At 34.2% G+C, this 22,680-nt stretch overlaps 1 protein-coding gene across 1 annotated transcript; it reads left to right on the top strand.

The window, feature by feature from the left end:
• The first annotated feature begins 1,647 nt into the window (after positions 1-1,647).
• Positions 1,648-19,225, top strand: LOC144976740 (dnaJ homolog subfamily A member 2-like). Its single transcript, XM_078921113.1, has 10 exons — positions 1,648-1,792; positions 6,459-6,518; positions 7,339-7,441; positions 8,015-8,144; positions 9,234-9,314; positions 9,622-9,755; positions 14,943-15,085; positions 15,499-15,697; positions 17,134-17,261; positions 18,610-19,225. The coding sequence occupies exons 1-10, from the start codon at positions 1,724-1,726 to the stop codon at positions 18,796-18,798; spliced, it is 1,236 nt and encodes a 411-aa protein (XP_078777239.1). The 5' UTR covers positions 1,648-1,723; the 3' UTR covers positions 18,799-19,225.
• Positions 19,226-22,680: the final 3,455 nt, after the last annotated feature.

The raw sequence follows: 22,680 nt of genomic DNA, 5'->3' as shown, positions 1-22,680 counted from the left end.
TGACATAATTATTGATTTATCCTCTCCCCTTTGAGTTCCTGGTTGTGTGCCACATTGCTTTTCACCGCATGCCATGAAAACAAAATTCCGCGCTTCGCCTCTCTGGAAAAATGTAAATTCTCCTCATTGTAACAAATTTGCACGTTTAATCCACATCTTATCAGTTTTTTTTAATGAATGTAGAAATCACAAAAGCAAGCTACGCCTCTGACTTTCAACTGTTAATACGCTTCAACAGTCGTAACGTCACTTCCCTCGTAATGATGCATGGTAACTTAGTAACTGGTTCTAAACTATCGGAACAATGGCGGACGCCATTATGAAATATTTCTCCGACGAGCATAAAAGCGTATCCAGAGGAAAAAAAACCCCCATTATAAATCTGATCATGTTTTGACTTTTACACATTCTGATCACAAGACATATGAAAAGTTCTAGACAGCATGAAGAATAAAAAGTACATATTTTCTTTGTTTAGAACCACTATGTTGCTGGGCGACGTGACATCAGACTATTAAATCCAATACTCTTCAACAGTCGTAAAGTCACTTCCTTCCTTATGACGCATGGTAACCTAGTAACACTGGCTCTAAACTATCGGAACAATGGCGGACGCCCGTATGAAATATTTCCCCGGCGAGCATAAAAGCGTATTCAGAGGGAAAAAAAAATATAAATTTGATCACGTTTTGACTTTCACACATTCTGATCACAAGTCACAAGGCATATGAAAAGTTCAAGCCACCATGAAGAATAAAACGTAATTATTTTCTTTGTTTAGAACCAAGATGGCCGCCGTTGCCGGGCAGCGTGACATCAGACTACTGAATCTAATTGCAACAATAATTGTTTATATCAAGCAAGTACCAAGTGTACTATTTGCTGTATTATTTTGACACTAGGGTGGCAATGTTAATGAGTAGTGCACATGAATCTCGTGAAAAGTAAACTCCTGTGATACTGTAACCGATGAAAAAAAAAGTCGTCTAAGCTCACTAACAATTCTAATGTTCGAGCCAGTTATCGTTAAAATCCATCAGAAGGTTGTGAAGATATAAACGTCAACGTGTGCGCACGAGATGTGGAACGGACCATATTATGCCAAATTTCCTAGCATTTTAAACATTTCTGTATTAATGGAATTATAATCAATGCCATGTGATTTTTCTTCTTTCAAATAATATAATAATATTATGATCTCCCAAATTGACTCGAAGCTCCCGTACAGAGGTGGCTGTATAGATAGTATGCGTTTGGCTAAGAAGCCCATAACATTGCCATCCGGAAGTAAAACACACAGAACTCTGTGTAACCATTAACTTTAATAGTCTGGATAATACTGTTAAGTGAGATTCATAAAAAAAAATCTTTAAATTAATCGCAAAGTTCTAATAGCTGCGGTTCACAACAGTTGTCATAGGATGAAAAGGTGGGCGCAGAGAAATTGGAGGACCTACTTTACTGCGCACTTTTGTGTAGCATAGGACTTCTTTGGAATACCGGTCATGTTGTTTATCCTTTCTTTTATTCTTCTACATTTTATTTTTTTTCCTTCATCAAAACTGTATTTACCAAGCATTGTTTAATTTCTTTTTTAGATTGAGGCAACCAAATTACCACACCTTCTATAATATTTACCTAAATACCTAATTATGTCACGCGGAACTTCCTTCTGTGAACTGAGGGGGCGCTAGCAGTGACGTCATTATTTTCCTCGTGCAAGATGGCCGACAACAGACTATACGAAATTCTTGGTGTGAATCGAAATGTTTCTGATGTAGAATTGAAGAAGGTATTGAATTATTTTTTTCAACACATAATAACGTATTATTCGCTGTTATTTTTGTTTAAATTATTTTTTTATCAGAAAACCCGACAAACACGGAACTTAATCATTTTATTTTGGAACAAAGGTCGTTGGAATGGTGGTTACGTCGATTGACAAAATTGACTTTTTTACTCTCCCCTTGATGTCTTCAATTCTTGTTAAGAATGTTTAAGTTCATGTTTAAATTATAATGTGATACTCCCAATTTCTTTATTTCAATTTGCTCCTTGGTTGATATTTGTATAATTGGATCATATCACCCTCACTGTCATTGTCCAAGTCCAATAATAAATTGAGCAAGGAATAGGAAAGAATGACATTGCATGTTCGTGATCGTGTCTTTTCTGTCTTCAATGTTCAATATATGACATAGCTCGATACTGTCTCCTCTTCTACACAAACTATTTTTAATATCCTTGAGTTCACACTTCATTTGAGGTTTATGAAGTTTCAATTTAAAGTAGATATTTTTTTCTTGAAAAATATCTGATGCTGAAACTGGGGTTGGAGTGAGCTGCATTCAGTTCAGTTCACCAAGTTCAAGATGTTGGTTGATATATGATGAAATCGAAGCGACATTTACATAATCATAATCAAAGATCCCAACTAGAATAGTATATTGTCTTTATTATAGGAATATTCACAAATCATTTACACAACAGGCAAGGTGTCCTTTAACTTTAAATTGCTTTAATTGAAATTGTGATAATTTTTTTGTTTAGTTTAAGTTAACTGAAGTTTTAAAAAGAATAGTAATAGTAATAGGTACTTTGGTAAAAAATTCAAATTGGACTGAGCTCAATGAATCCTATATCATTTTAAAGTGCTTTTCAACACGATTCTAATGATACCAGATGTGTGAAAATCAGATAAGTAGAAGAAAAGTTATGTTAATTTAAATGCTGAAAATTGGTCTTCTATTTGCCTTTGTTATTTACTGACGGACATTGTGACCTGAAAATTGTTGCATTTCCGGTAGTAACCTCCATTTGGATTTCAAAACTGGTCTAAAATGGCCGCTAAGATTTGAGTAAAGATTTTGCTGGAACGAATTTCATGGATGCGGTATACAACTTTGCCCTGAATTTAATTTTATATTAAAGTTAAGATGTTTAGTAAACGTGCCATCATGAAATTTTGATTTACTAAGTTCTCATCTTTTAATTATCGAAAGCTAAATTATACCTTATTTTATCCACAATCAAAAGATATATTAAATTGTCATTGATTTTAAAATAAACTACACCAAACGATAGAGTAATTTCTCCTGAAGAAAATAAGACATAAATCATTAAAATCCATCCATAAACAAAAAATCTATGGAACTTTTTCTGAGACCCATCACTCAAAAGTCCAAAAAATCGGGTCACAGCCACTAGCCCATTTATCGGCTCCCTGCTGGAGGGCCAAATGGACGTTTACCAAAGTACCTAATAGTAATAGTAATATTGTATAAGGTATGATATATATATATATATATATATATTATATATTATATATAATATATATATATATATAATGTAAATTTTCACTCACATTTTTTGCCGAGACGACTCGTTTCTGTGTGTTTCTCACACTTCTTCAGTCGGCATAATCCATTTTGTCATGTCCGTAGTAAACTCCAAACTAAAGTTGTTTCGCTGTGTATATATATATAAATACAGACTGTTTTCACCATACTGTGAAAATAGTCTCCAAGCTATTATCACCATACAATGAAAATTGTAAAAGAGGCTATTTTCACCGGAAATGTCAATTGCTAAGGAGTGAGTCCTTGGCCTTGGTAGTTGACAGTTCATCAACTGCCAAGGAGTCAGTTCTGACCTCCCATGGTGGGCAGGGGGGGTACATACTGTGTCTTCTATCCCCTTATATCTGTTTTCCAACATGCTTTCTGTCTTTGTCTTGGAATGAGATTACTTGGTTTTGTCCTGGCTGGGAGGGAAACAGTCAAATGCATAGTTATTGTTTTGGGAGATGATATTTTTTGTAAATCATCTCTCTGCTATGTATTATTATATATATGAAGAAGTGTAAAAAACACAGAAACGAGTCGTCTCGGCCAAAAAAATGTGAGTGAAAATTTACATTATATATTAGCTCTAACCACCATTATCGAGCACTTTCGTACCTACAAGTACCCACCAACACTCATAAATATTATTATATATATATATATTTGTTATTTTGAATGTATAATGTAAGCTTTTAAGTGTGTTCCTCTTTGTTGGATTTTGTTCTGGTGAGACTTATAGGTGATCTCAAACTAAATACATTGGTGGTATGCTCTTGGAATCTACATCTGATCCCTATTTGTTCCCAGTTCCCCTTTGTCTTACTTTCTCTTGGCTGCTTTAATTGTAATTCTAGAACTTTTTACTATCCCAGTTTCTTCCTTTTTACTGGCGCTGATATAACCTAAATGTGTTGCAAGCGCCGTAAAACCCTTAAAAACAAAAAACGAGTCAATTGGAACTCTTCAGCTGCATGTGGTGATTTCAGTTGAGTCTCGAATTCCAAGACGAGTTAAAATCATATCAAAACAAAAATTATTGTTTTCAGATTCAGTGGAAAAAAAAACCCAGAAGGACAAAGTGGCAAATCCCTGCCAAGTCCTAGATTTAATTTTTTAAAAGTAAGATTTCCTTTGTTTTAGAGGAAAATATAATGCACATCGTCATAACAAGGAACAATTCATGCAAAACATTAGTCCAACAAAATCAATAGATGGCAGTTAATAGTACATAGTTGACGATTTACCAACTGGCAAGGTCCATGACAAAAAGAGGAAATAGAGAGAGAGAGAGAGAGAGAGAGAGAGAGAGAATATTATTATTAATGTATCACTATCACTCCATCCTCCGTGACAGTTATGTGTTGACGATTTACCAACTGACATGGTCTGGGGCAAAAAGAGGAAATGAGAGAGATAAGAGAAAATGAAGGAGAGAAAAAAAATTATTAATTGACGTCAATCCGTGGCAGTTGATAGTTGACGATTTACCAACTGGCATGGTTCGTGGCTAAAAGAGGGAATGAATGAGAGAGAGAAAGAAGTGGAAGGAAGACAGAAAAGAGAAAAGGAGAGCATTAATATTAACTCAAGTGACGCGGCCTTGCATTCTGTAAGTTACACTGACAGTGCCTAGTTGCTACAGCTGATCAGTTGAAACAATGGCAGCTCGTCTAGCAGTATTTCAATATTTAGCACCCATCCCCGAAAATATGCTTTTTTGAGTTAATAGCAATAATTTATTGTACAATCTTTACATTTTCTTAAAGGGAAATAAGATATATATTGAGAGAGAGAGCAAACTTAGTAAGAATTTATGAAACCTGTAACAGTCATCTTTCTATTTCAAATAGTTGAGTGGTGGAATGAGAGGGAGCAAGGGTTTACACCTTATTACTACACACAGTAGCCTAGTATTCGTCTAACACAAGCATATACACACAAAGAGCCCACGTACAGATACACACATATAATAAAGGAATTTTTTTACAAACACACACACATGGGTAACATTATTTCTTTGTGTCCTTTGTTTGAGATGTAACAGATGACCAGAGCATGCAAAACAGCGTGGTGGAAGTGCATGGGGGGGGGAGGTCTTTGTTGGCTTCGTTTAACACTTGAAAGGCCACTAACTTGCCTTCAACAAGTTGGACATAGCTAAACTATGGACCAATCAGAATCAATTAAATTTTTACTTCATTTCTAAATATAGAAAGGTTAACAACTCAAGTCATAAACGGGGTTGATATTGTCCTCAATAATGGACTGGCGCGCTCGCTGTCAAAGCCAACTCGTCCTCAATACTGGACCGTCGCCCCACTGACTCAGTTATGCTCGTCCTCAATATTGGACCTGCGCGCTACTAGACTTATTAACGAGTGTACGAGAGAGAGAGAGAGAGAGAGAGAGAGAGAGGGGGGGGGGGGGGGGGGGGGAGAAATTGATAGAGAAACACACAGAGGAAAAAATTGTGACAGAGAGAGATAAAGAATGACAGAAAGAGAGAGAGAGAGAGAGAGAGAGAGAGAGAGAGAGAGAGAGAGAGAGAGAGAGAGAGAGAGAGAGAGAGAGAGTGAGTGAGAGAAAAGAGAAAAAGAAGGGAAAGTAACAGAGAGAGAAGAGAAAATGAGAGTATTAATTAATAGTAATATTAATAACATCACTTCGTGACACTAACTTTACTCCGTGGCAGTTAAAAGTACACATGCATACTTGTTGAACTGACACGGTCCTAGGCAATTGATGATTTGACGATTGTCACGGTCCTGGGCAATTGACGCTCCCATTTTCACCGCATGTATCAGCCAATCAGATGCACTATTATCCACTGAGTCCCAACTATTACTATTTTCTTCAGATTTTAAGTATTTGTTTATTGTCTTCATTTGGGCATTTTTGTTTGTACGGTGAAAATAGCCTACCTTATTATTGTCACCGTACAGTGAAAATAGTCCACCAAGCTATTTTCATCGTAAAAGGCAGCTTTCATATAAATATGAAAAGGTCATTGCAGGTATATTATATTCATACTTTCCCTTCAACCTACAATAGCATTATTTATAATAAAATTGTTAACTTTGTTTAACGCCATAAAACCTTCATTTTTTAAAACAGGCCTATAGAAAGCTTGCAAAGGAGTTTCATCCAGACAAGAATCCAGGAGCTGGAGAAAAGGTAACACGTTTATGTTCATAAAGCTAGCAAATTTTAGTTGAAATTGCTTATTGCCATTATTCTTTTGACATGCCATAATTTTTCCTTCAATTTTAATGTATAATATAATGCTTTTTCAAGATTTGAATAGTTTAAATGTTGCAAAGATTCATTAATGCAAGAGGCCAATTGTCAAGAACAAAAAAGAATAAAAGAAAAAAAAAATAATGATAGAAATCAATCATTAGAAAAGATTTTACTCCAGTTGGTGTTTGAAATCTGTCTTATGGGTGGGGTCTCTTGACCGCCCACAGTGGACAGGGAGCTCACTTTTGCTGCCTTCTTTCCCCCTGTATCTGAGTTTCTTTCTGTCCTTGTCTTGGAATGGTATTACTTGGTTTTGTCCTGGCCCAGACTGAAGTATTTGGCTGAGAGGGCTGGATGTGTAGTTATGGGAGATGATGTTTTTATCCCTTGTAAATCATCTTTCTGTTATGCGCTTTTATAGGTTCTGATTTGATACTGTGTTAGTATCTTTGTGTATTCCTTTTACTGGTGTCCTGCGCTTGTATGCGGGTGGGACTTTTAGATGATCTCAAACTAAGAACATCAATATTTTGCGCTTGGAATCAAAATCTGTTCCCTATTTGAACCAGTCTACTTTGTCTTGCCCTTTCTTGGGTGCTTTTACTTGCAATTCAAACATGTAACTTCTTTTTACTGAAACTTAAGTGACTCAAAAGGGTTGCAAGTGCCAGAAAGGCTTTAAAAACACAAATCAATCTGAATCAGACTACGTTTTCTATCATTGTTTTATTTTTACTTTAAAACAAATTTTCAGTTCAAGGAAATCAGTTTCGCCTATGATGTATTGTCCAACCCAGAGAAACGTGAGATTTACGACAGACATGGTCTAGAGGGCATCAAAGAAGGTGGAGGTGGCGGTAAGAATTGAATTGTTAAATTTTTTTCTTTTCTTTTTTTTCTTTCTTTCATTTTTATTATTATTATTTTTTTTTTTTTTTAGTGATGGATGTTTTCATCTTTTGGTGTCAATTGACCTGAATTTCAACTATTTGCATGGCTTAAAATTGCATATTATTTTCTGTATACTGCTTGTATTGGACACAGATTGAATATTTTACAGTGTATTATTGAGATGCAGTTTTCATATTTAGAGTGACAGCTCTGTTTTTTTTTTTTTTTTTTCTTAAAACAACCACAATGGATAATTTGGAGTGATAGTTCATGAAATAAATTAAATTTGTTTTTGTTATTATTGCCTACTTACATTTATTTATTATTATAATTATTTCTTTTTTTTTTTTTTTTTGTTTTGTTTTTTTGAGTTAGTCAATATCAGTAAGGGAGAAAATCCTGCTTATTGGCATTCTTTGAAATTCAGATTATTGATTTTTTATTAGACTGGAAAGCCTTTTTTTTTTGTCGTGGATATTCATATATGTCTATATAAATTTCCTTTTTTTTTTTTTTTTTGCTTCATGTTTCATTTCCAGGTGGTTTTGGTGGTGGAGCCAGCATGTTTGAGGACTTATTTGGTGGGTTCTTTGGTTTTCCTGGAATGGGAGGAGGTGGCAGAGGCAGGGGTAGAGTACGTAAAGGAGAAGACACAATGCATCCCATCAGGTATGTCACACATGATTTTTCTCTGGTTACATAATATTAATGAATGGCATTTATAACACACCAATCCCCAGTCAGCAGGCGCTAAGTAAAGCGTATAATATTAAAATCTTGAGTTAAGAATTGTATCACAGAGTGCACAATTTGAAGGAGAGTCAGTGAAACAATAATATAATCCGTTAAAAAAAAAATCGAATTTTGGTAAAATTCCATACATGCCGAATCTTATGAATTTTTCGTAATTTTACGAATTTTAGACAAATTTCATGACCAAATACGAAATTTTATGGAAAATTACGAATTTTTAATTCTTAGTAATACTTAAATGATGATAATAATAATAATAATAATAATAATGATGATAAGAAGGACAACTACTACTACAATTACTACTACTATAATAATGATGATATTAATAATAATGATATTGTGGTTGTTCATACACAATTTCAGAAATTATGAATTTCCTTGTCAAATTACTAAAAATTGACATTGAAATGACTAAATTTGAAGTTTTTAATTTGGCAAGTCTGAAATTCCCAAATATTGCAAATATAGTGGAGAAACATGTTAACACAAGGACTACACACAACATAACGACATGCTACAGTTACACGTAATTTGGAATGATCGTGGAATGTGTAGGGGTGATATTACATTTTTTAAAAAAGGGCTTAAAGTTTTAGTTTAATGCTAATTTCAGTACGTTTTGAGTTAGTTTTGAGGAGAGTTTAAAGGTATATCTTACTACCCCTAAAGTACATTTTATGCTAGGCAGCATATCCATTATAAAGTCAGGATCAAATGATTTCGTTCCATAGACTATCCACTGCATGAAGTATTTGCTCTTCACTATTGTGACAGAATTTTTTCTCTTTTTCCTCCAGTTTTTTTTTAATTCTTCCTAATTTCTTTGGTCCATGTAAAATAAGATATTAAAGTAGGGATGCAAACTGCTTATTCGTACATTGTTGTAAAGAAACACATGTTGATTTAAGTATTTATTTTTCAACTTTGTACAGAAACTTCACCTTTTGATATTTTTTTTCACATTTATATATTATTTCAACTTTCTGAACTACATTTTTCAAGGGTTACTTTGGAAGATCTGTACAACGGAAAGACCACAAAGTTACAGCTGAGCAAATCTGTCATTTGTGCTAAGTGTTCAGGGTAAGTGTAATTATTTCTGTACTGCCAAGGTCGTTTGATTTGCAAATCTCATATCTTCTTGATAGTCTTTTGCTGGTCAATGTTGTCAATTCTAAAGATTATACCAAGTCAATTACTTAAGACCACCAACACCATAATTGTCATCATCATTATCATCATCTTCATATTCGTTATCAACATTATCAGCAACTGAGGTGGACATTTATATTACAACGTTTTTAAAAAATGATAAATTACTTCTTGATTTGTAATTTTATATTTTGTTTATTTTTTATTTATGCATTTATTTTTTTCCAATGCTAAATAGAATGGGCGGCAAAGCTGGTGCAAATCAAACCTGTAGGAAATGCAGTGGCAGAGGAGTTCAGGTTCAATTACGCCAGCTGGGTCCTGGCATGGTGCAGCAGATGCAGAGTATATGTTCAGACTGTCATGGAGAAGGTAAGTGATGCTAAATTGTTAATACTTTATATAAAAAGAACTAAACTGAATCACACTACTCCCAGTCTTAAGCTTTTGTGAGTGATATTTCTTGTTTATATCATCATACATTTTTGGTTGGTACAGATTTTCCAAAAGAATGAAATTTGGATTTTATAATTTTTAAAGAGGAAATTTATTTGTTTATTGCCTGTGGCAGGCCCATAAATACATTCGATTGAAAGGTTTCCTGATCATTTTGAATGGTCTCAGACTAGAGAAACAGACCTGTCTCCTTTGAAGATTGAATCACTATATTTATTTATATGTTTATTTGCTCCAGAGTTGGTCATATGTGACCCCTCGCCTCAAAATGGTATAAGTCGGAATGATTACGATGCTGGAGATCAAATTTATTGCCAGAAATATCCGACTTGCAATGACAAATCAGACCAAAAATGCTTACATTTCGTGCTCTGAATTGCAACGTATTTATTGTATGGAGCTAATATTTCCCATGGACATGTATCATGTCCGTCCTTATCATATATCAAAAGGATAAAGATGAATCTTTATCAACTTGAACTTTTTTGACATTATAATGTTGGTAACGGACTGACATCAGAAAATCCATCTTTTTCAATTTTATATGTAGATGGATCAAACTTTCTGAAGTTAAACCTTCCAGTAACAAATAAGTTCTTTTATAGTAACCACGAGATGTTGTTCTACAACCCACTAGCAATATTTAAAAGATTGTCCAAAATTTGAATCTGCAGTCTTTGAAAAAGTGTCGGTAACGGACTGACAAATGGATGGTAACGGACTGACACCTCTGAATTTTATTACTCAGAATAACGGTTACTACATAAAATCCAGAGCAAAGAACACATTATGTAATTATGAGCAACACTGAATACCCAGTGTGATTGATCAAACCAATACTCTTCCTTATATGGATGTCAAGCTACATTGGGCATGATGAGTAACTCGATGGGTGACATCTGATTACCTCAATCCCAACTTTGCTTTTGAAAAAATTAAATAATGAAATAATGATTCATGGAGTTGAAATCTATTCTGTCACAGTCAAACAGGAATTTTATTTCAACTATGAAATTAAATTATCAAAAAAAAAAAAAAAATGTAGATAAGAAAGGACTTTAAAACTGGGGAAGGTTTAACATTCTTTTGGTACTTATTTTTGAAGCTTAATTTTTATTCTGTATTTCATCTTGATTCCTCAAGCTTAGGAATTGTCAATAGGCCATGACCGTCACTGCAAACTGGTCGATAGTATTGGCAGTCAATCTCTTCCTCATCTGCACTTGACCAGAAAGCCAGTTATAAGATCTGAGAAAGATCTTCAAAAATTTCATTTGGACCATTTTATCCTTGATTGTTACAATTTTCCTATGCAGATTGTGGGATTTCTCTTAGAAGTACATTCTGAGGTTCTGGGGGAGCAAAATAATCTTAAGCCAATTTTGATTCCTGGATGTAATTCACTAACAATCGACACCTCTTTTTCAGGGTTTTTTACAGGAAACTTTTTTGAATTTTCGTCCTCTCTTTTTTCATCTCTCACAATTATGAAATCTTTTTCCCTTGGTGCTCGCCAAAAGTACTTCTTGTCCAAATAGAAATTTTCGATCAACTTATTTTATTTCATCTTGAAAGCCCATGATAAAAATATTTCAAAAACCTTTGGTTGATGTATTGGGTGCCCTTTGCAGTACAGTTTAATTTTTTTTTTAAATTTTTGGGAGGATTGTAGACACTCAAAGTTGAATTCAGTATTTTACTTTCCTGTGCTGAAATGTGAGGCAAATGTGGATTTAGGTGTGCTTGGTTTACTTTCTTTTGGAGTTGAAGATTGATCGGCTTTTCTCTTCTTTTTTTTTCCATTTTGCTTGAAAAATCCTGTTATTTCTTTTAAGCGTCCTTTACAATCACTTTCAAGATTTCTTTGAGACTCCTGCTTTTGTTGCCTAACTTTTTCCTAAACAATGTAATGCCCATCAGTTTTCAGTCTTTCTTGATTATTTGAACCATGGATAGAGTAGGCATCTTGAACCTGTGAATAAAGAAATTGAGCGAAATTACATCATAAGCTATGAAAGTCAAATCGGAGTAAAAAGCAAATCTTGTTTTCTTAAAAATAATACAGCAAAACTAAGAAAATAAAACTCATTTCTAACTTGTATGACATTACTTTGTAACAACTAAAATATTGACATTATACACAGCGAAACAGTTTGCTGACCCAATACATTTAAAGCCTCAGTGACTCAAAAGTTTTCCACATTAATTTAAATGTTTGATTTCTTTTTTTTTTTTTTCTCCCAGGGCTTCTTGCCCCTTTAACAGACGACTACTACTGGCTCCATTGTCATAAGGATATTATAGAATAATAAACAGTGTTTTTCCCTCAATTCAAACATAGCAAAAATCTTCAAGTGATCAAAAGATTCATAAGCTTTAAAAGATTCAACTTACCTATTGCAAAATAGCAGGCTTGATGTTGAAGACCAGTGTTTGAAATTTTATGATCCAAATGTTTATAAAATGGCTGCCTGATCAGTTGAAACACATTGGAGTGGACATTACTCTTGAGACTTAAAAAACAACTTGTATATATTGTTTTTGAATTAAAATAGAATTAGTCAGTCTGTTACTGTCAGTCCGTTACCCTAAAAAATGTCAGTCCGTTACTCAACAAAAGTACCTTAAATGATAAATTTCTTGAAAAATTGTCTTACAGTGCTAAAGCCATTCATGTAAGAACAGAAAATCTGAAATAGTGAGTCTGTACAACAATCACATCTTTCGTAGATGAAAAAATACTGTTTTAATGGTAACGGACTGACATACAATTTCCCAAGGTCATTAAAACGACCGATGAGGACAACATTTCATTAAAATCGTAAATTTGAATGTTTATTAGGTTTCTGATACTTATAATTGTTTTAATATCAATAAACAAAAGCAAAGGTGGCTATAATTTTGTAGAAGTTGCAAGATTTATAATATTGAGAAAATATTCTTTTCGTTCTTCAAATAGGGGATACCCTTACATTAAGCTATAATAAGCATCCTGTACCACAAATATGCACGAAATATCCTTATATTCATAATCCTGAATGATTTTCCAACAAATTGGTACCAAATTTTAATATGTTCTTAAGAATTTGTAAAACACCCCTTCGGTTGACATTTTCGTGGAATTTCCCATCTTAGAATGCTAAATAGCAATAATTCAAATTTTTGACCAGTTTAGCTTTAATCTGGCTTCTTACTGTCAAGTTCATCCTAACATAATACCGTTTTGGGACGATGGGTCACATATTTAGATGCTAACCTCTAGGTTTGGATTTTCTCCTATTTAATTTTAGATGAAAATAAGTGAAAATATTGCCATGTATATAAGCGAAATATTTATAAATTGATCCTTTTCAAAGTTGAGGTGCATTCCATATTATCTTGGGACGTTTTAAAGAATTGGTAAATCAAAGAAGAAAATGACGGTTTAGGACTGATACAGATGTTTTCTTTTCAATTTCAGATTTCTTTTCCATTAAAAAAAAATAAATTAAATTTGAAATTTACATATGATTTGTAAATTGCTTGTGGCAGATTTGGAAATACATTTTGATATGCCCTGTGAAGGATTCCAACCTTTTGCCTTTCCCCTTTCTCTTGGTTATGAAACGACTTGAACAATTAGAAGAAAAAAAAAAAGATAGGTAAAAAGCACACAAAACTAAGATGACAAACAAAACAGTTACAGTTGTTCAAATTTCAGAAAAATATTCAAGCAAGCAGATATATCATGATGTAGTAGGCGAGTTCCCAAGTTCGACACCCTCCTTGATTCTCATCATCATGGCCAGATGGTTCAGCAGAAGATTTCTGATTTTTTTCAAGAGGAAGTGATGTCGTTTGCCAATGGCCCTTTTCAGGGCCATTCATTTTAACGGCCCTTTTCAGTGCCATCCTTAACAACGGCCCTTTTCAGGGCCATATTTATTCAAGATTGGCTGGCTGGCTTTGTTCTCACGCATTTTTACTCATTTTGTTACAATCCGGTTACCTTGATTTTCGGTTAAGTCTATTTTTTTTTCGGTTCCCCTGGGCATCGTCTTATCCGGAGTCCAATGTATTTAGTTTTAATTGGAATTCATTTTCCATTGATTTTATCATATTCTTTTAAGAATGAAGCCACAGAAGAATTTTGCCTCATACTGTATTGTTTGGTTAGCTAACAATTGGAAGTTGTATCCTAATTTTATGGTCCAATGGGTATTTAAAAATATAATTGGCCAGATAATAGTTGAAGGATTTAGAAAGAAATTAGGTTAAGGTGCATTTTGGTCATGTTGCAGAAATATATGGAAAATATGATCTCAATCTCTTTTAAGTTAATAGATGATTGAGAAAAATTATATTTACATGGAGAAATGGGTACTTGAGCAGAAATACTTACTTGAATTTGAAACAAACTTATAGTACTTTATTTAATAAACTTCACAAAAATGTTCACCCTCAACAGCATGGATGTGGCTTCAATCAGCCTTGAATATATGCTTTATGGCACTAAACTTTTCTTTCTAACAAATGTTATAAGATGAAAATGAGTTTTTTAGTTTTACAGTTAGAGCCAAATATTTGTTGCTCTACAGATCGCCAAGTTGGTTATGCAATCTGTGAGCTGCACCACTTTCTGATATTAATTTAGTTATCATGTTGAGACCATTTTTGCACAACACATTTCAATATGCAGCGAATGTTACATATGATAACCCATGTTTCTTGTTAGCCTCTTCAATTAAAATTTTTATGGTTCAGTAGATCTATGTCTCTGTAGGTTTTCAATTTTTTTGGGTGGTAACCAAGCTGTATTATATATGGACGACTATGGGAAAGGCAATAAGGAAAATTGTTCAGGGTAATAAGTAGTTGACTGTTAAAGTAGTGATTGTTTTTTTTCTTTTTTTTTTCTTTAGACAATTCTGTTGATAGAAAAAGAATGAAAAAAAAAGATAAAGGAAAAGCGAGGGTTAAATAAAAATTTCATGTTTGATAATAAACTACTGATAACCGCCCCACCCCCCACCCTTTCGTAATGATGCTTTTAATTAAAATCTCGAGTTTAAAAAAGAAATCAAATTTTAAGATTTGTAAATTCCACTGTTTTTTTCATTACAGGTGAGGTTATAAGGGACAAAGATAGATGCCAGGAATGCAAAGGCAAGAAAGTTTGCCAAGAGACAAAGATCTTGCAAGTCTATGTGGACAAGGGCATGAAAGATGGGCAGAAGATACCATTCAGGGGAGAAGGGGACCAAACGGTAAGATGTTTTATCTTGTTTTCTCAGTGAGTATCTCAGGGTGTCACAAGTGCTGTTAAACTTAAAGCAAAATATCAAAGGTTTTGATTTTGAAAGGTAATGATCTCTTTGAAAAGGAAAGTTAAAAAAAGATAGAAGCAAAAAATGATTTACAAACCTAGAACTAAAAGGGACAACAGTCCCACGTAGGGTCCTCTCCACCAGATATGATATTAAACTCAGGTGCTAATAAGGCTAGGAAGAAGAAAATAAAAAAATAATTCTGACCGAATGACCAACATTGATTAGAAACCTTTGTTTTTAATTTCGTTTCATTTTCAGCATTCATTTTACAAACCACATAATTATTTATTCGTTTATTAATTTAGTTCCATTGCTTGCTTCTAATTATTTGTTTCTTCTCTCTCTTACAGCCAGGGGTTGAGCCAGGGGATGTTATTATTGTTTTACAACTCAAAGAGCATGATGTTTTCACGCGGAAGGACTGTGATCTTTTTATGGAGCATGACATTTCATTGACAGAGGCATTGTGCGGCTTCCAGTTCAACCTTAAACACTTAGATGGTCGAGACCTTGTTATCCATAGCAAACCTGGCGAGGTTATAATGCCTGGTAGGGATTTTTCTTTCTCATTTGCTTTTCATTAAAGTGGGGGAAAAAAAACCCCATCCTTTTAGATTATGATATTATCGATTAAATTATGTACAGTTGTCATTACGTTTCTGCAAGGTGCACGGGGGAGCTGAAAAGCGTGCAGTTATCTGGTATGTGAAGGCAGACATTCCTTGCTGACTTTAAGAATGTCAGTAAATCATGGTTTAGCTCCTCTGATATATGTATCCATTGTCAAACTCAAACTATCAAATGGAACGACCAAGGCTTGTCCAAATTAAATAAAAAAGAATTCTATATTATAGATCAAGCAATTCAATTTTTTTAGCTTGTCAAAATTGAATAGAAAAACTCCTTGACATTCCTTGGTCGCCCAATTTATTGGCACCCTAATACGAATTATTAGTACACACCACCATTTGGGTTGTCCAATAGTAACCAGGAATACAAATAAAAAGTCAACAGTAATTTTTTACTGATTTATTATTCTACTCTATAGCATATACAGAATTAGTCACAAAAATATGAAGATTCGCCATGATATTGCACATTCCTGATGATTTATGTGTAAAAGCGTGTTTCCATTGTCATTGATTTACACTGATTTAAAAAAAAAAATATCTGATGGGAAAAGTAAAAGAATGTGACAAAGAGCGCAGAGTTATGTAGACTTATGCCATAAGGAGAGACAATGGCTTAGTAGGGTAAACTTTCACTAATGGATTATGACACCTTGCATGGCCTGGTGAACAACAAATAGCGTTTGATTGTGATCCCTCAAACCTGAATGTGGTGAGTAGATGGCGAACAACGAAGATTCGCTGTTTGTAAACTCTCATTAATATTATGATTATGGTACCTCGCACAGCCTGACGAATGAGAAATATTCACATAGTAAATTGTAATTAGCCTTCGTAACGGCACTATCGCATGTCTCCGATAGATTATATTGTGTCAAAGTGTATTCCATTGGCATTGATTTAAACTGGTTGTAATAATATCGGATGGGGGACAGTAGAAGATAGTCGAAGCAGAGTGCAGTTATCCATACCTTGTGCGTAGTTATGGAGACATGCTATATAGAAAATATTCTGTCGCCCAAGAATATCGTGCAGTAATGCGATGCTTGCAGAAATCTGGTGTGCAGGAAAGGGAGACTACTGTATCCATGCAACTTTTTAAAAAAATGATTTTAAGAAGTGCAAGTTTTTTGCTCTTGTTGTCTAGGGTGATAACCCTTGACTTGTGATCAAGAGGTCCTGAGAGTTGGGTTCTTGGATAAACTCTTTACTTACATTCACTCACCTTATTCAAGGCTTGAGGCAGTCTTCCTTTGTATTATGTTCTAGTAAATTTTAATCAAAAGTAACGCCTTTAAAACAATGCTTTACCAATAACTTGTTTATGTTGTAAAACCATTTTTTTTTCATTTTCAGGTAAATTAAAAATGGTAGAGGGCGAAGGCATGCCTATCTACAAACACCCCTACGATAAAGGGAACCTGTACATCAAATTTAGCATCAACTTTCCAGAGAACCACTTTGCTTCCCCTGAAAAACTCAAGGTATTTAATGGCTTTGTTATTTGTGTAGTAAACAAGGTTTATTTATTGATTTTACATTCCAGAGAAATAACAAAAGATCGTCATCATCACAGGCCTGTAAATCATCCGACAATTGTCGGATTTCCGGCAGTTTAACTTTTCTCAATAATTTTTGTCAAGTGTTGACGTAATAAAAAAAAAAAAGAAAGAAAAATGTATGTCGCATTAAAATACAAAACAAACATTAAAGAAAACTAAAGGAGTTTTTATTTCATTGCCTTGACAAATAGAGTCAAAAACAAATCAAAAATCAATTAGCAATTAATGCTCTGCGTGAAGGTAAATAGCGCATAACATCCTCCAGCTGGATATAATGTACCAACACACATAAATGTGTGTACCCTTGAACGTTAATAGTCTGATAGAATTTAGTGAGAACTACTTATAATAATGACTGGCTAAAAACAAAAAGGAGCTGAGCGGTGTCAATTTCATTACTTCTATAATGTCATCTTTTCAATTATCGTAATTTGCACACTATGCAAGATGTGGCCCTCCTTCATGTATTTGCCGCTGATGCTGCTAGCGCATACCATGCTAATGTCGTTTGCTGACTGCCGCAAGTCTTGTCGAGCCGCAAGTCATCAACACAGCCGTCCTCGGTAATCAACTACATGCAATACACACACAACATGTCGGATGGGGCCATTTCTATCTATTTTTGCTTCCGACACTAACAAATTTTCCAGTTGACAACCTCTGTTCCAACACTTTTATCTCTGTATCGGGTCGGAAGTGAGTCTGAATATAATGAATACGAAATAATTCTTTTTGAATGAAAATGCTCATTGCCGAAGTTTTCTTTTTTTACGACTGTGATTGCCTTTTCTCTTTTACTTCTTTCACAAACGACCGCACCTCCTCCATTCCTCCCTCTCCTCATTATCACCATCATCATCATCTTCTTCTTGAGAAATAATGGGTTAAGGAAAGGACAATTCATTATATATTTACTTAAAGTAAACTAAATCTCTAATGATAAGAATGAATGTGCACTATGCTATACTAATAGTAATTTATCTCATATTACGTAACCATATTGTGTTGAGTTGGGTTGACTAAGACATCAGTAATGACTGCTTGCATCCTGCAGTCCATCAGGTTTGGCATTGTCATGATTTGGTTCAGAGCACCTTGATGTTTGAATTTTTACAGCTACTCGTGACATTTTGATGACATGTTCCCGTGCTGGCAAGCTGTCCCAGGGGTGTATTTTGTCTCAAGGACTTATTCAGGAAATAATTCCCCCAATTATTTTTCTTTTGACATTACATTTACTGTATTTTTTTCCTTTCTTTTTTGTGTTCAGGCACTTGAAGAACTTCTCCCGTCTCGGCCACACACAGAAATTCCTACAGGAGAGGATGTAGTGGAAGTCAGCATGGTTGACTATGAGGAGACAAAGTCTAGTGGCTACGGAGCCCGATCAGAACCCTATGATGATGACGACGACGAAGGCCATCCCGGCCATCAACGCATGCAGTGTCAGCATCAATAACTTTTCCCCCCCGAGTCTTGCTTGGATTTCATTCAGAATGAATATACTTGTATTTATTATTATTTAAAGAAGAAAAAAAGTCAATGCCAATTGTTGTGTATAGATTCAAAGATAAATGAGAGAAGATTCAGAACAAGAGAAATAAGGTCATTGATTACGATGAACAATAAATTTATAATTTTTCTTTCCCACAATTTGTCACCTGATCATTTGTAAATTCCATCATTTGTAAAAAAACAACAACTATGTATTACTCGTTTACTTTTCTTATTCGTCTACTTGTCTTATGTTCTATACATAAAATCTGTTCTGGTGTTATTTCTTTTATTATTATTTTTTTGCCTTTTATTTATCTATGTTTATTCTTGTTAAAATTTTTTTGATATAATGCGGTTTTAACAGCATTAAATATTTGTAGGTATCTCAATTTGCTTTCCTTTTTTGAGTTTTTTCTTGATTAAAAATAAAGATATCAATTTGAAAGAAAAATGAAGCTAAGTATATTTAGAAAGGAAATGTAGAATGTCGATAAACATAAGCCAAATGTGATTCTCTGTTTTATTCTGGTACTGCATAATTGAAATGCTTGGGAGTTGAGCTTGAGTAGTTGAGAGGACAGTGAAGCATATTTATGGCTGTGTTAGATTGGTCATCAACCCTCTACAAGAAAAGAAAAAAAAAAGAATGGAAAAAAATAACTGGATTACACGCTTGTTCTCATAAATCTTAGTCATTTGGGAGTTACGACTGGCATATTATTTCATCACTTATGTCCTGTTACACAGACTGTGATATCTACAATTCAACAAAGGGTGTTTATTGCTAGTTTTCTGTGATGATGTTATGAAAATATATGACAGCTGTGCGCTTTAGTGTGTGGTTCATTTTCACATAATACCGGATTGATGGTGTGCTTCAGATATAAGCTTTTAGCTAAAATTTCAGGAGAGTTGCTGGTTTGCCAAACAAGTTTTATCAGCGATCTATTCACTAATATTTGGGTGGGGTTCCTGATCTCCTATAGTGGGCAGGGAGGTACTTGCTGTGTCTTCTATTCCCCTATATCTGTTTTCCAATTGCTTTCTGTCTTTGTCTTTGAATGAGATTACTTAAAGTTTTGTCCTGACCTTGGCTAGGAGGGAAACTGTCGAATGTATAGTTATAGTATTGGGAGGTGATATTTTTTTCCTTCATCATCTCTTGTGTTATGTACTGTTTTTTTTTTGTTCTAAACATATGATTTGTAAACATTTGAGTGTATTCCTCTTAGGGGGATCTTGTACGGGTTTATGGGTGAAACAGGTGATCTCAAACTAAGTATGCTGATACTGATAGTGTGCTCTTGGAATCTACATCTTTTCTCTATTCGAACCATTCCCCTTTGTCTTACCTTTTTCTCAAGTCCTTTTAATTGTACATCTGGAATGTTTTTACTTTCCAATTTTCTTCCTTTTTATTGGCGCTGATATCACCTAAAGGTGTTGCAAACGCCGTAAAACCCTTAAAAACAAACAAACATTCAATCATATAATACTGTGCGATTGGTTGGATGGCTATATGACCATTCGCTTGTGGGCTGGAGAGGTTGTCCTTGCTATCTTTTTTATCCCCTAATGTGATATCCTTTCGGTGTTCTATCTATATAATAACTTGGAATTTTCATCTATCCCCGCTGTATCTGTTTTCCAACATGCTTCTGTCATGGCAGTTTTTTGCATCGCAAAAAATCGCTGATTTGCATTGCGGCTGCAAAATTTGCAAATTTTCGAGATTTTGCACCAAAAATATATATATTTTATAAAATTTAGTGGGGACCAGTGATGATAATCTTCCGCGGATTTTTTCATAAATGTTCCGTTGTTTTTGTCATGTCAAACATTTTCTGCTAAGTGGTAGTTCATGAAGAAAAAAATATGCCTTCTATCATTTTTTGACACCTCTGCTCAGTTGCATGAATTTTGGTGACACTACTTTATTTATGACGTTAGTCTAAACACATTGGTGCCAAATGTCAAAAGTAGCACAAGACACATGGTGGCCATGGATGAGAAAAAGATTGAAAGGGAAGGGGATGGAGCAAATGGGTGTAAATATTTATGTACCTTTTAGCTGTAGCATGATAGTACATTAATTTGGCGATTTTATAAGTTTTATAAGCGTCTTTTTTTTTTTCTTCCTTTTGGATTTTTTGGTTTTGTTTTTGTTTGATTGTTCTGAATTTGTTAATAGTATTCAATACATCTTGTGTCTAATTATAAAACAATTTAAAAAAAATAAATTCATCAATTCTCCCTGTTTATAGATATAATTTGGTAATAGAGAGATAATATGTTAGGCTGATCGATTTAAGAAATGATTGTTTAAAGGCTAATTTGAATTTGATTTGTTGATGGAATATGTTTTGCAATTAATTAAAGATTCTTATTTATAAGCTGCATCATCACAAAGTTGAGATAATACAGACACTAACCGGGTTTGTTATGTAAAAACAAATACCTCCTGGTCTTTTGTCCAAAAGTTTATCACAATATCTTGATATAGTGGGCGACATTATAGGCCTCTAAAATGTTTAATTGGAAATGACAATTCATTAAATTATATTTGCAAAAGGTCAGGATGAGTCTAATGATCAGAAGTGCTTTAGGACTAATATATATTAAATAACTATGAATAGCTATGTTATAATTGCATTAGATTTGGGTTTGACTGGCAGGCCGGTAGATTTTCCTCCTTTTTGACAAATTTTCATTATCACTGGAGGACCTGTGCTTGTGTCAGGATGAAACAGATAATCTCAAAATAAGTACGCTGATAGCGTGTTCTTCCTTTTTCTTGGGTACTTTAATTGTAATTCTTCTAGAACTAGAACTTTTTACTAGATCCCATTTTCTTCCTTTTTACTGGCGCTGCTATGACCTTACATTTGTTGTAAGCGCCGTGAAACCCTTAAAATTCTAGAACTTTCTACTATTCCATTTTCTTCCTTTTTACTGGCGCTGATATAACCTAAATGTGTTGCAAGCGCCGTAAAACCCTTCAAAACAACCCTTAAAAACAAACAAATACCTTTCTCTTTCATGAACGAATTATGGATTTTTAGGAAAATTAATCGCAACTCTTTGCAACATTTTTGCAAATTTTTTGCAAATTTTGCTGTTTTTAGCTTGCAAAATTTGGGATTTAAAAAAAAAAAAAAACCGCCATGTCAGATGCTTTCTGCCTTTGTCTTGGAATGAGATTACTTGGTTTTGTCCTGGCCCTGACTGGGAGGGAAACAGTCAAATGTGTAGTTGGTTTTGGGAGATGATATTTTTTGTCTTCTTATCTCTCTGTTATGCACTGCATTTGTTTTACATGTATATGATTTGTAAACATTTGAGTGTGTTCCTCTCAGTGGGGACATGTGCTTCTGTCAGGATGAGATATTTATGTGACCTCAGACTAAGTTCGCTGATGGCAAGTATGGTCTTGGAATCTACATCTTTTTCCTATTTGAACCAATTCCCCTTTCTTTTTCTAGGGTGCTCTAATTGTAATTCTTGAACGTTTTTCTATCCAATTTTCTTCCTTTTTACTGGCGCTGATATGACCTTAATGTGTCGCAAGCGCCGTGAAACCCTTAAAAACAAACATCTCTGTGTGAGACTGACCGAATATTTCCATTAATCGAGGATATCATATCGGTGTGAGACAAATGATCTTTAGTATTCCTCCATTTCTTGTTGAAAGTCATCTTCACTCATTATTCCTAAATATGTTTTGCTAATGGAACCCAAAACTGCAGAGCGTTGAGCGTTGTGACGAGATTAGCAGGTGGGTTCGCGACTGTGCACGTATGCAGCAACAATTGTGTCGTCTGGATAGAATGTCATAATAGTGAAG

This window comes from Berghia stephanieae, chromosome 7, assembly GCF_034508935.2.
Source record: "Berghia stephanieae isolate SIO BIC M18660-M18661 chromosome 7, UCSD_Bste_1.3, whole genome shotgun sequence".
Classification (NCBI taxonomy): Eukaryota; Metazoa; Mollusca; class Gastropoda; order Nudibranchia; family Aeolidiidae; genus Berghia; species Berghia stephanieae.
The sequence above is the reverse complement of the archived record's forward strand: the minus strand, read 5'-3'. Positions and strand labels throughout refer to the sequence as shown.

Bases quoted from the DNA above. Each gene is read 5' to 3' on its own strand.
- LOC144976740 (XM_078921113.1), top strand. From the start codon at position 1,724: ATGGCCGACAACAGACTATACGAAATTCTTGGTGTGAATCGAAATGTT. The intron at 7,442-8,014 runs GTAAGAATTGAA...TTTCATTTCCAG, and splicing joins CAAAGAAGGTGGAGGTGGCG to GTGGTTTTGGTGGTGGAGCC. The intron at 8,145-9,233 runs GTATGTCACACA...ACATTTTTCAAG, and splicing joins GACACAATGCATCCCATCAG to GGTTACTTTGGAAGATCTGT.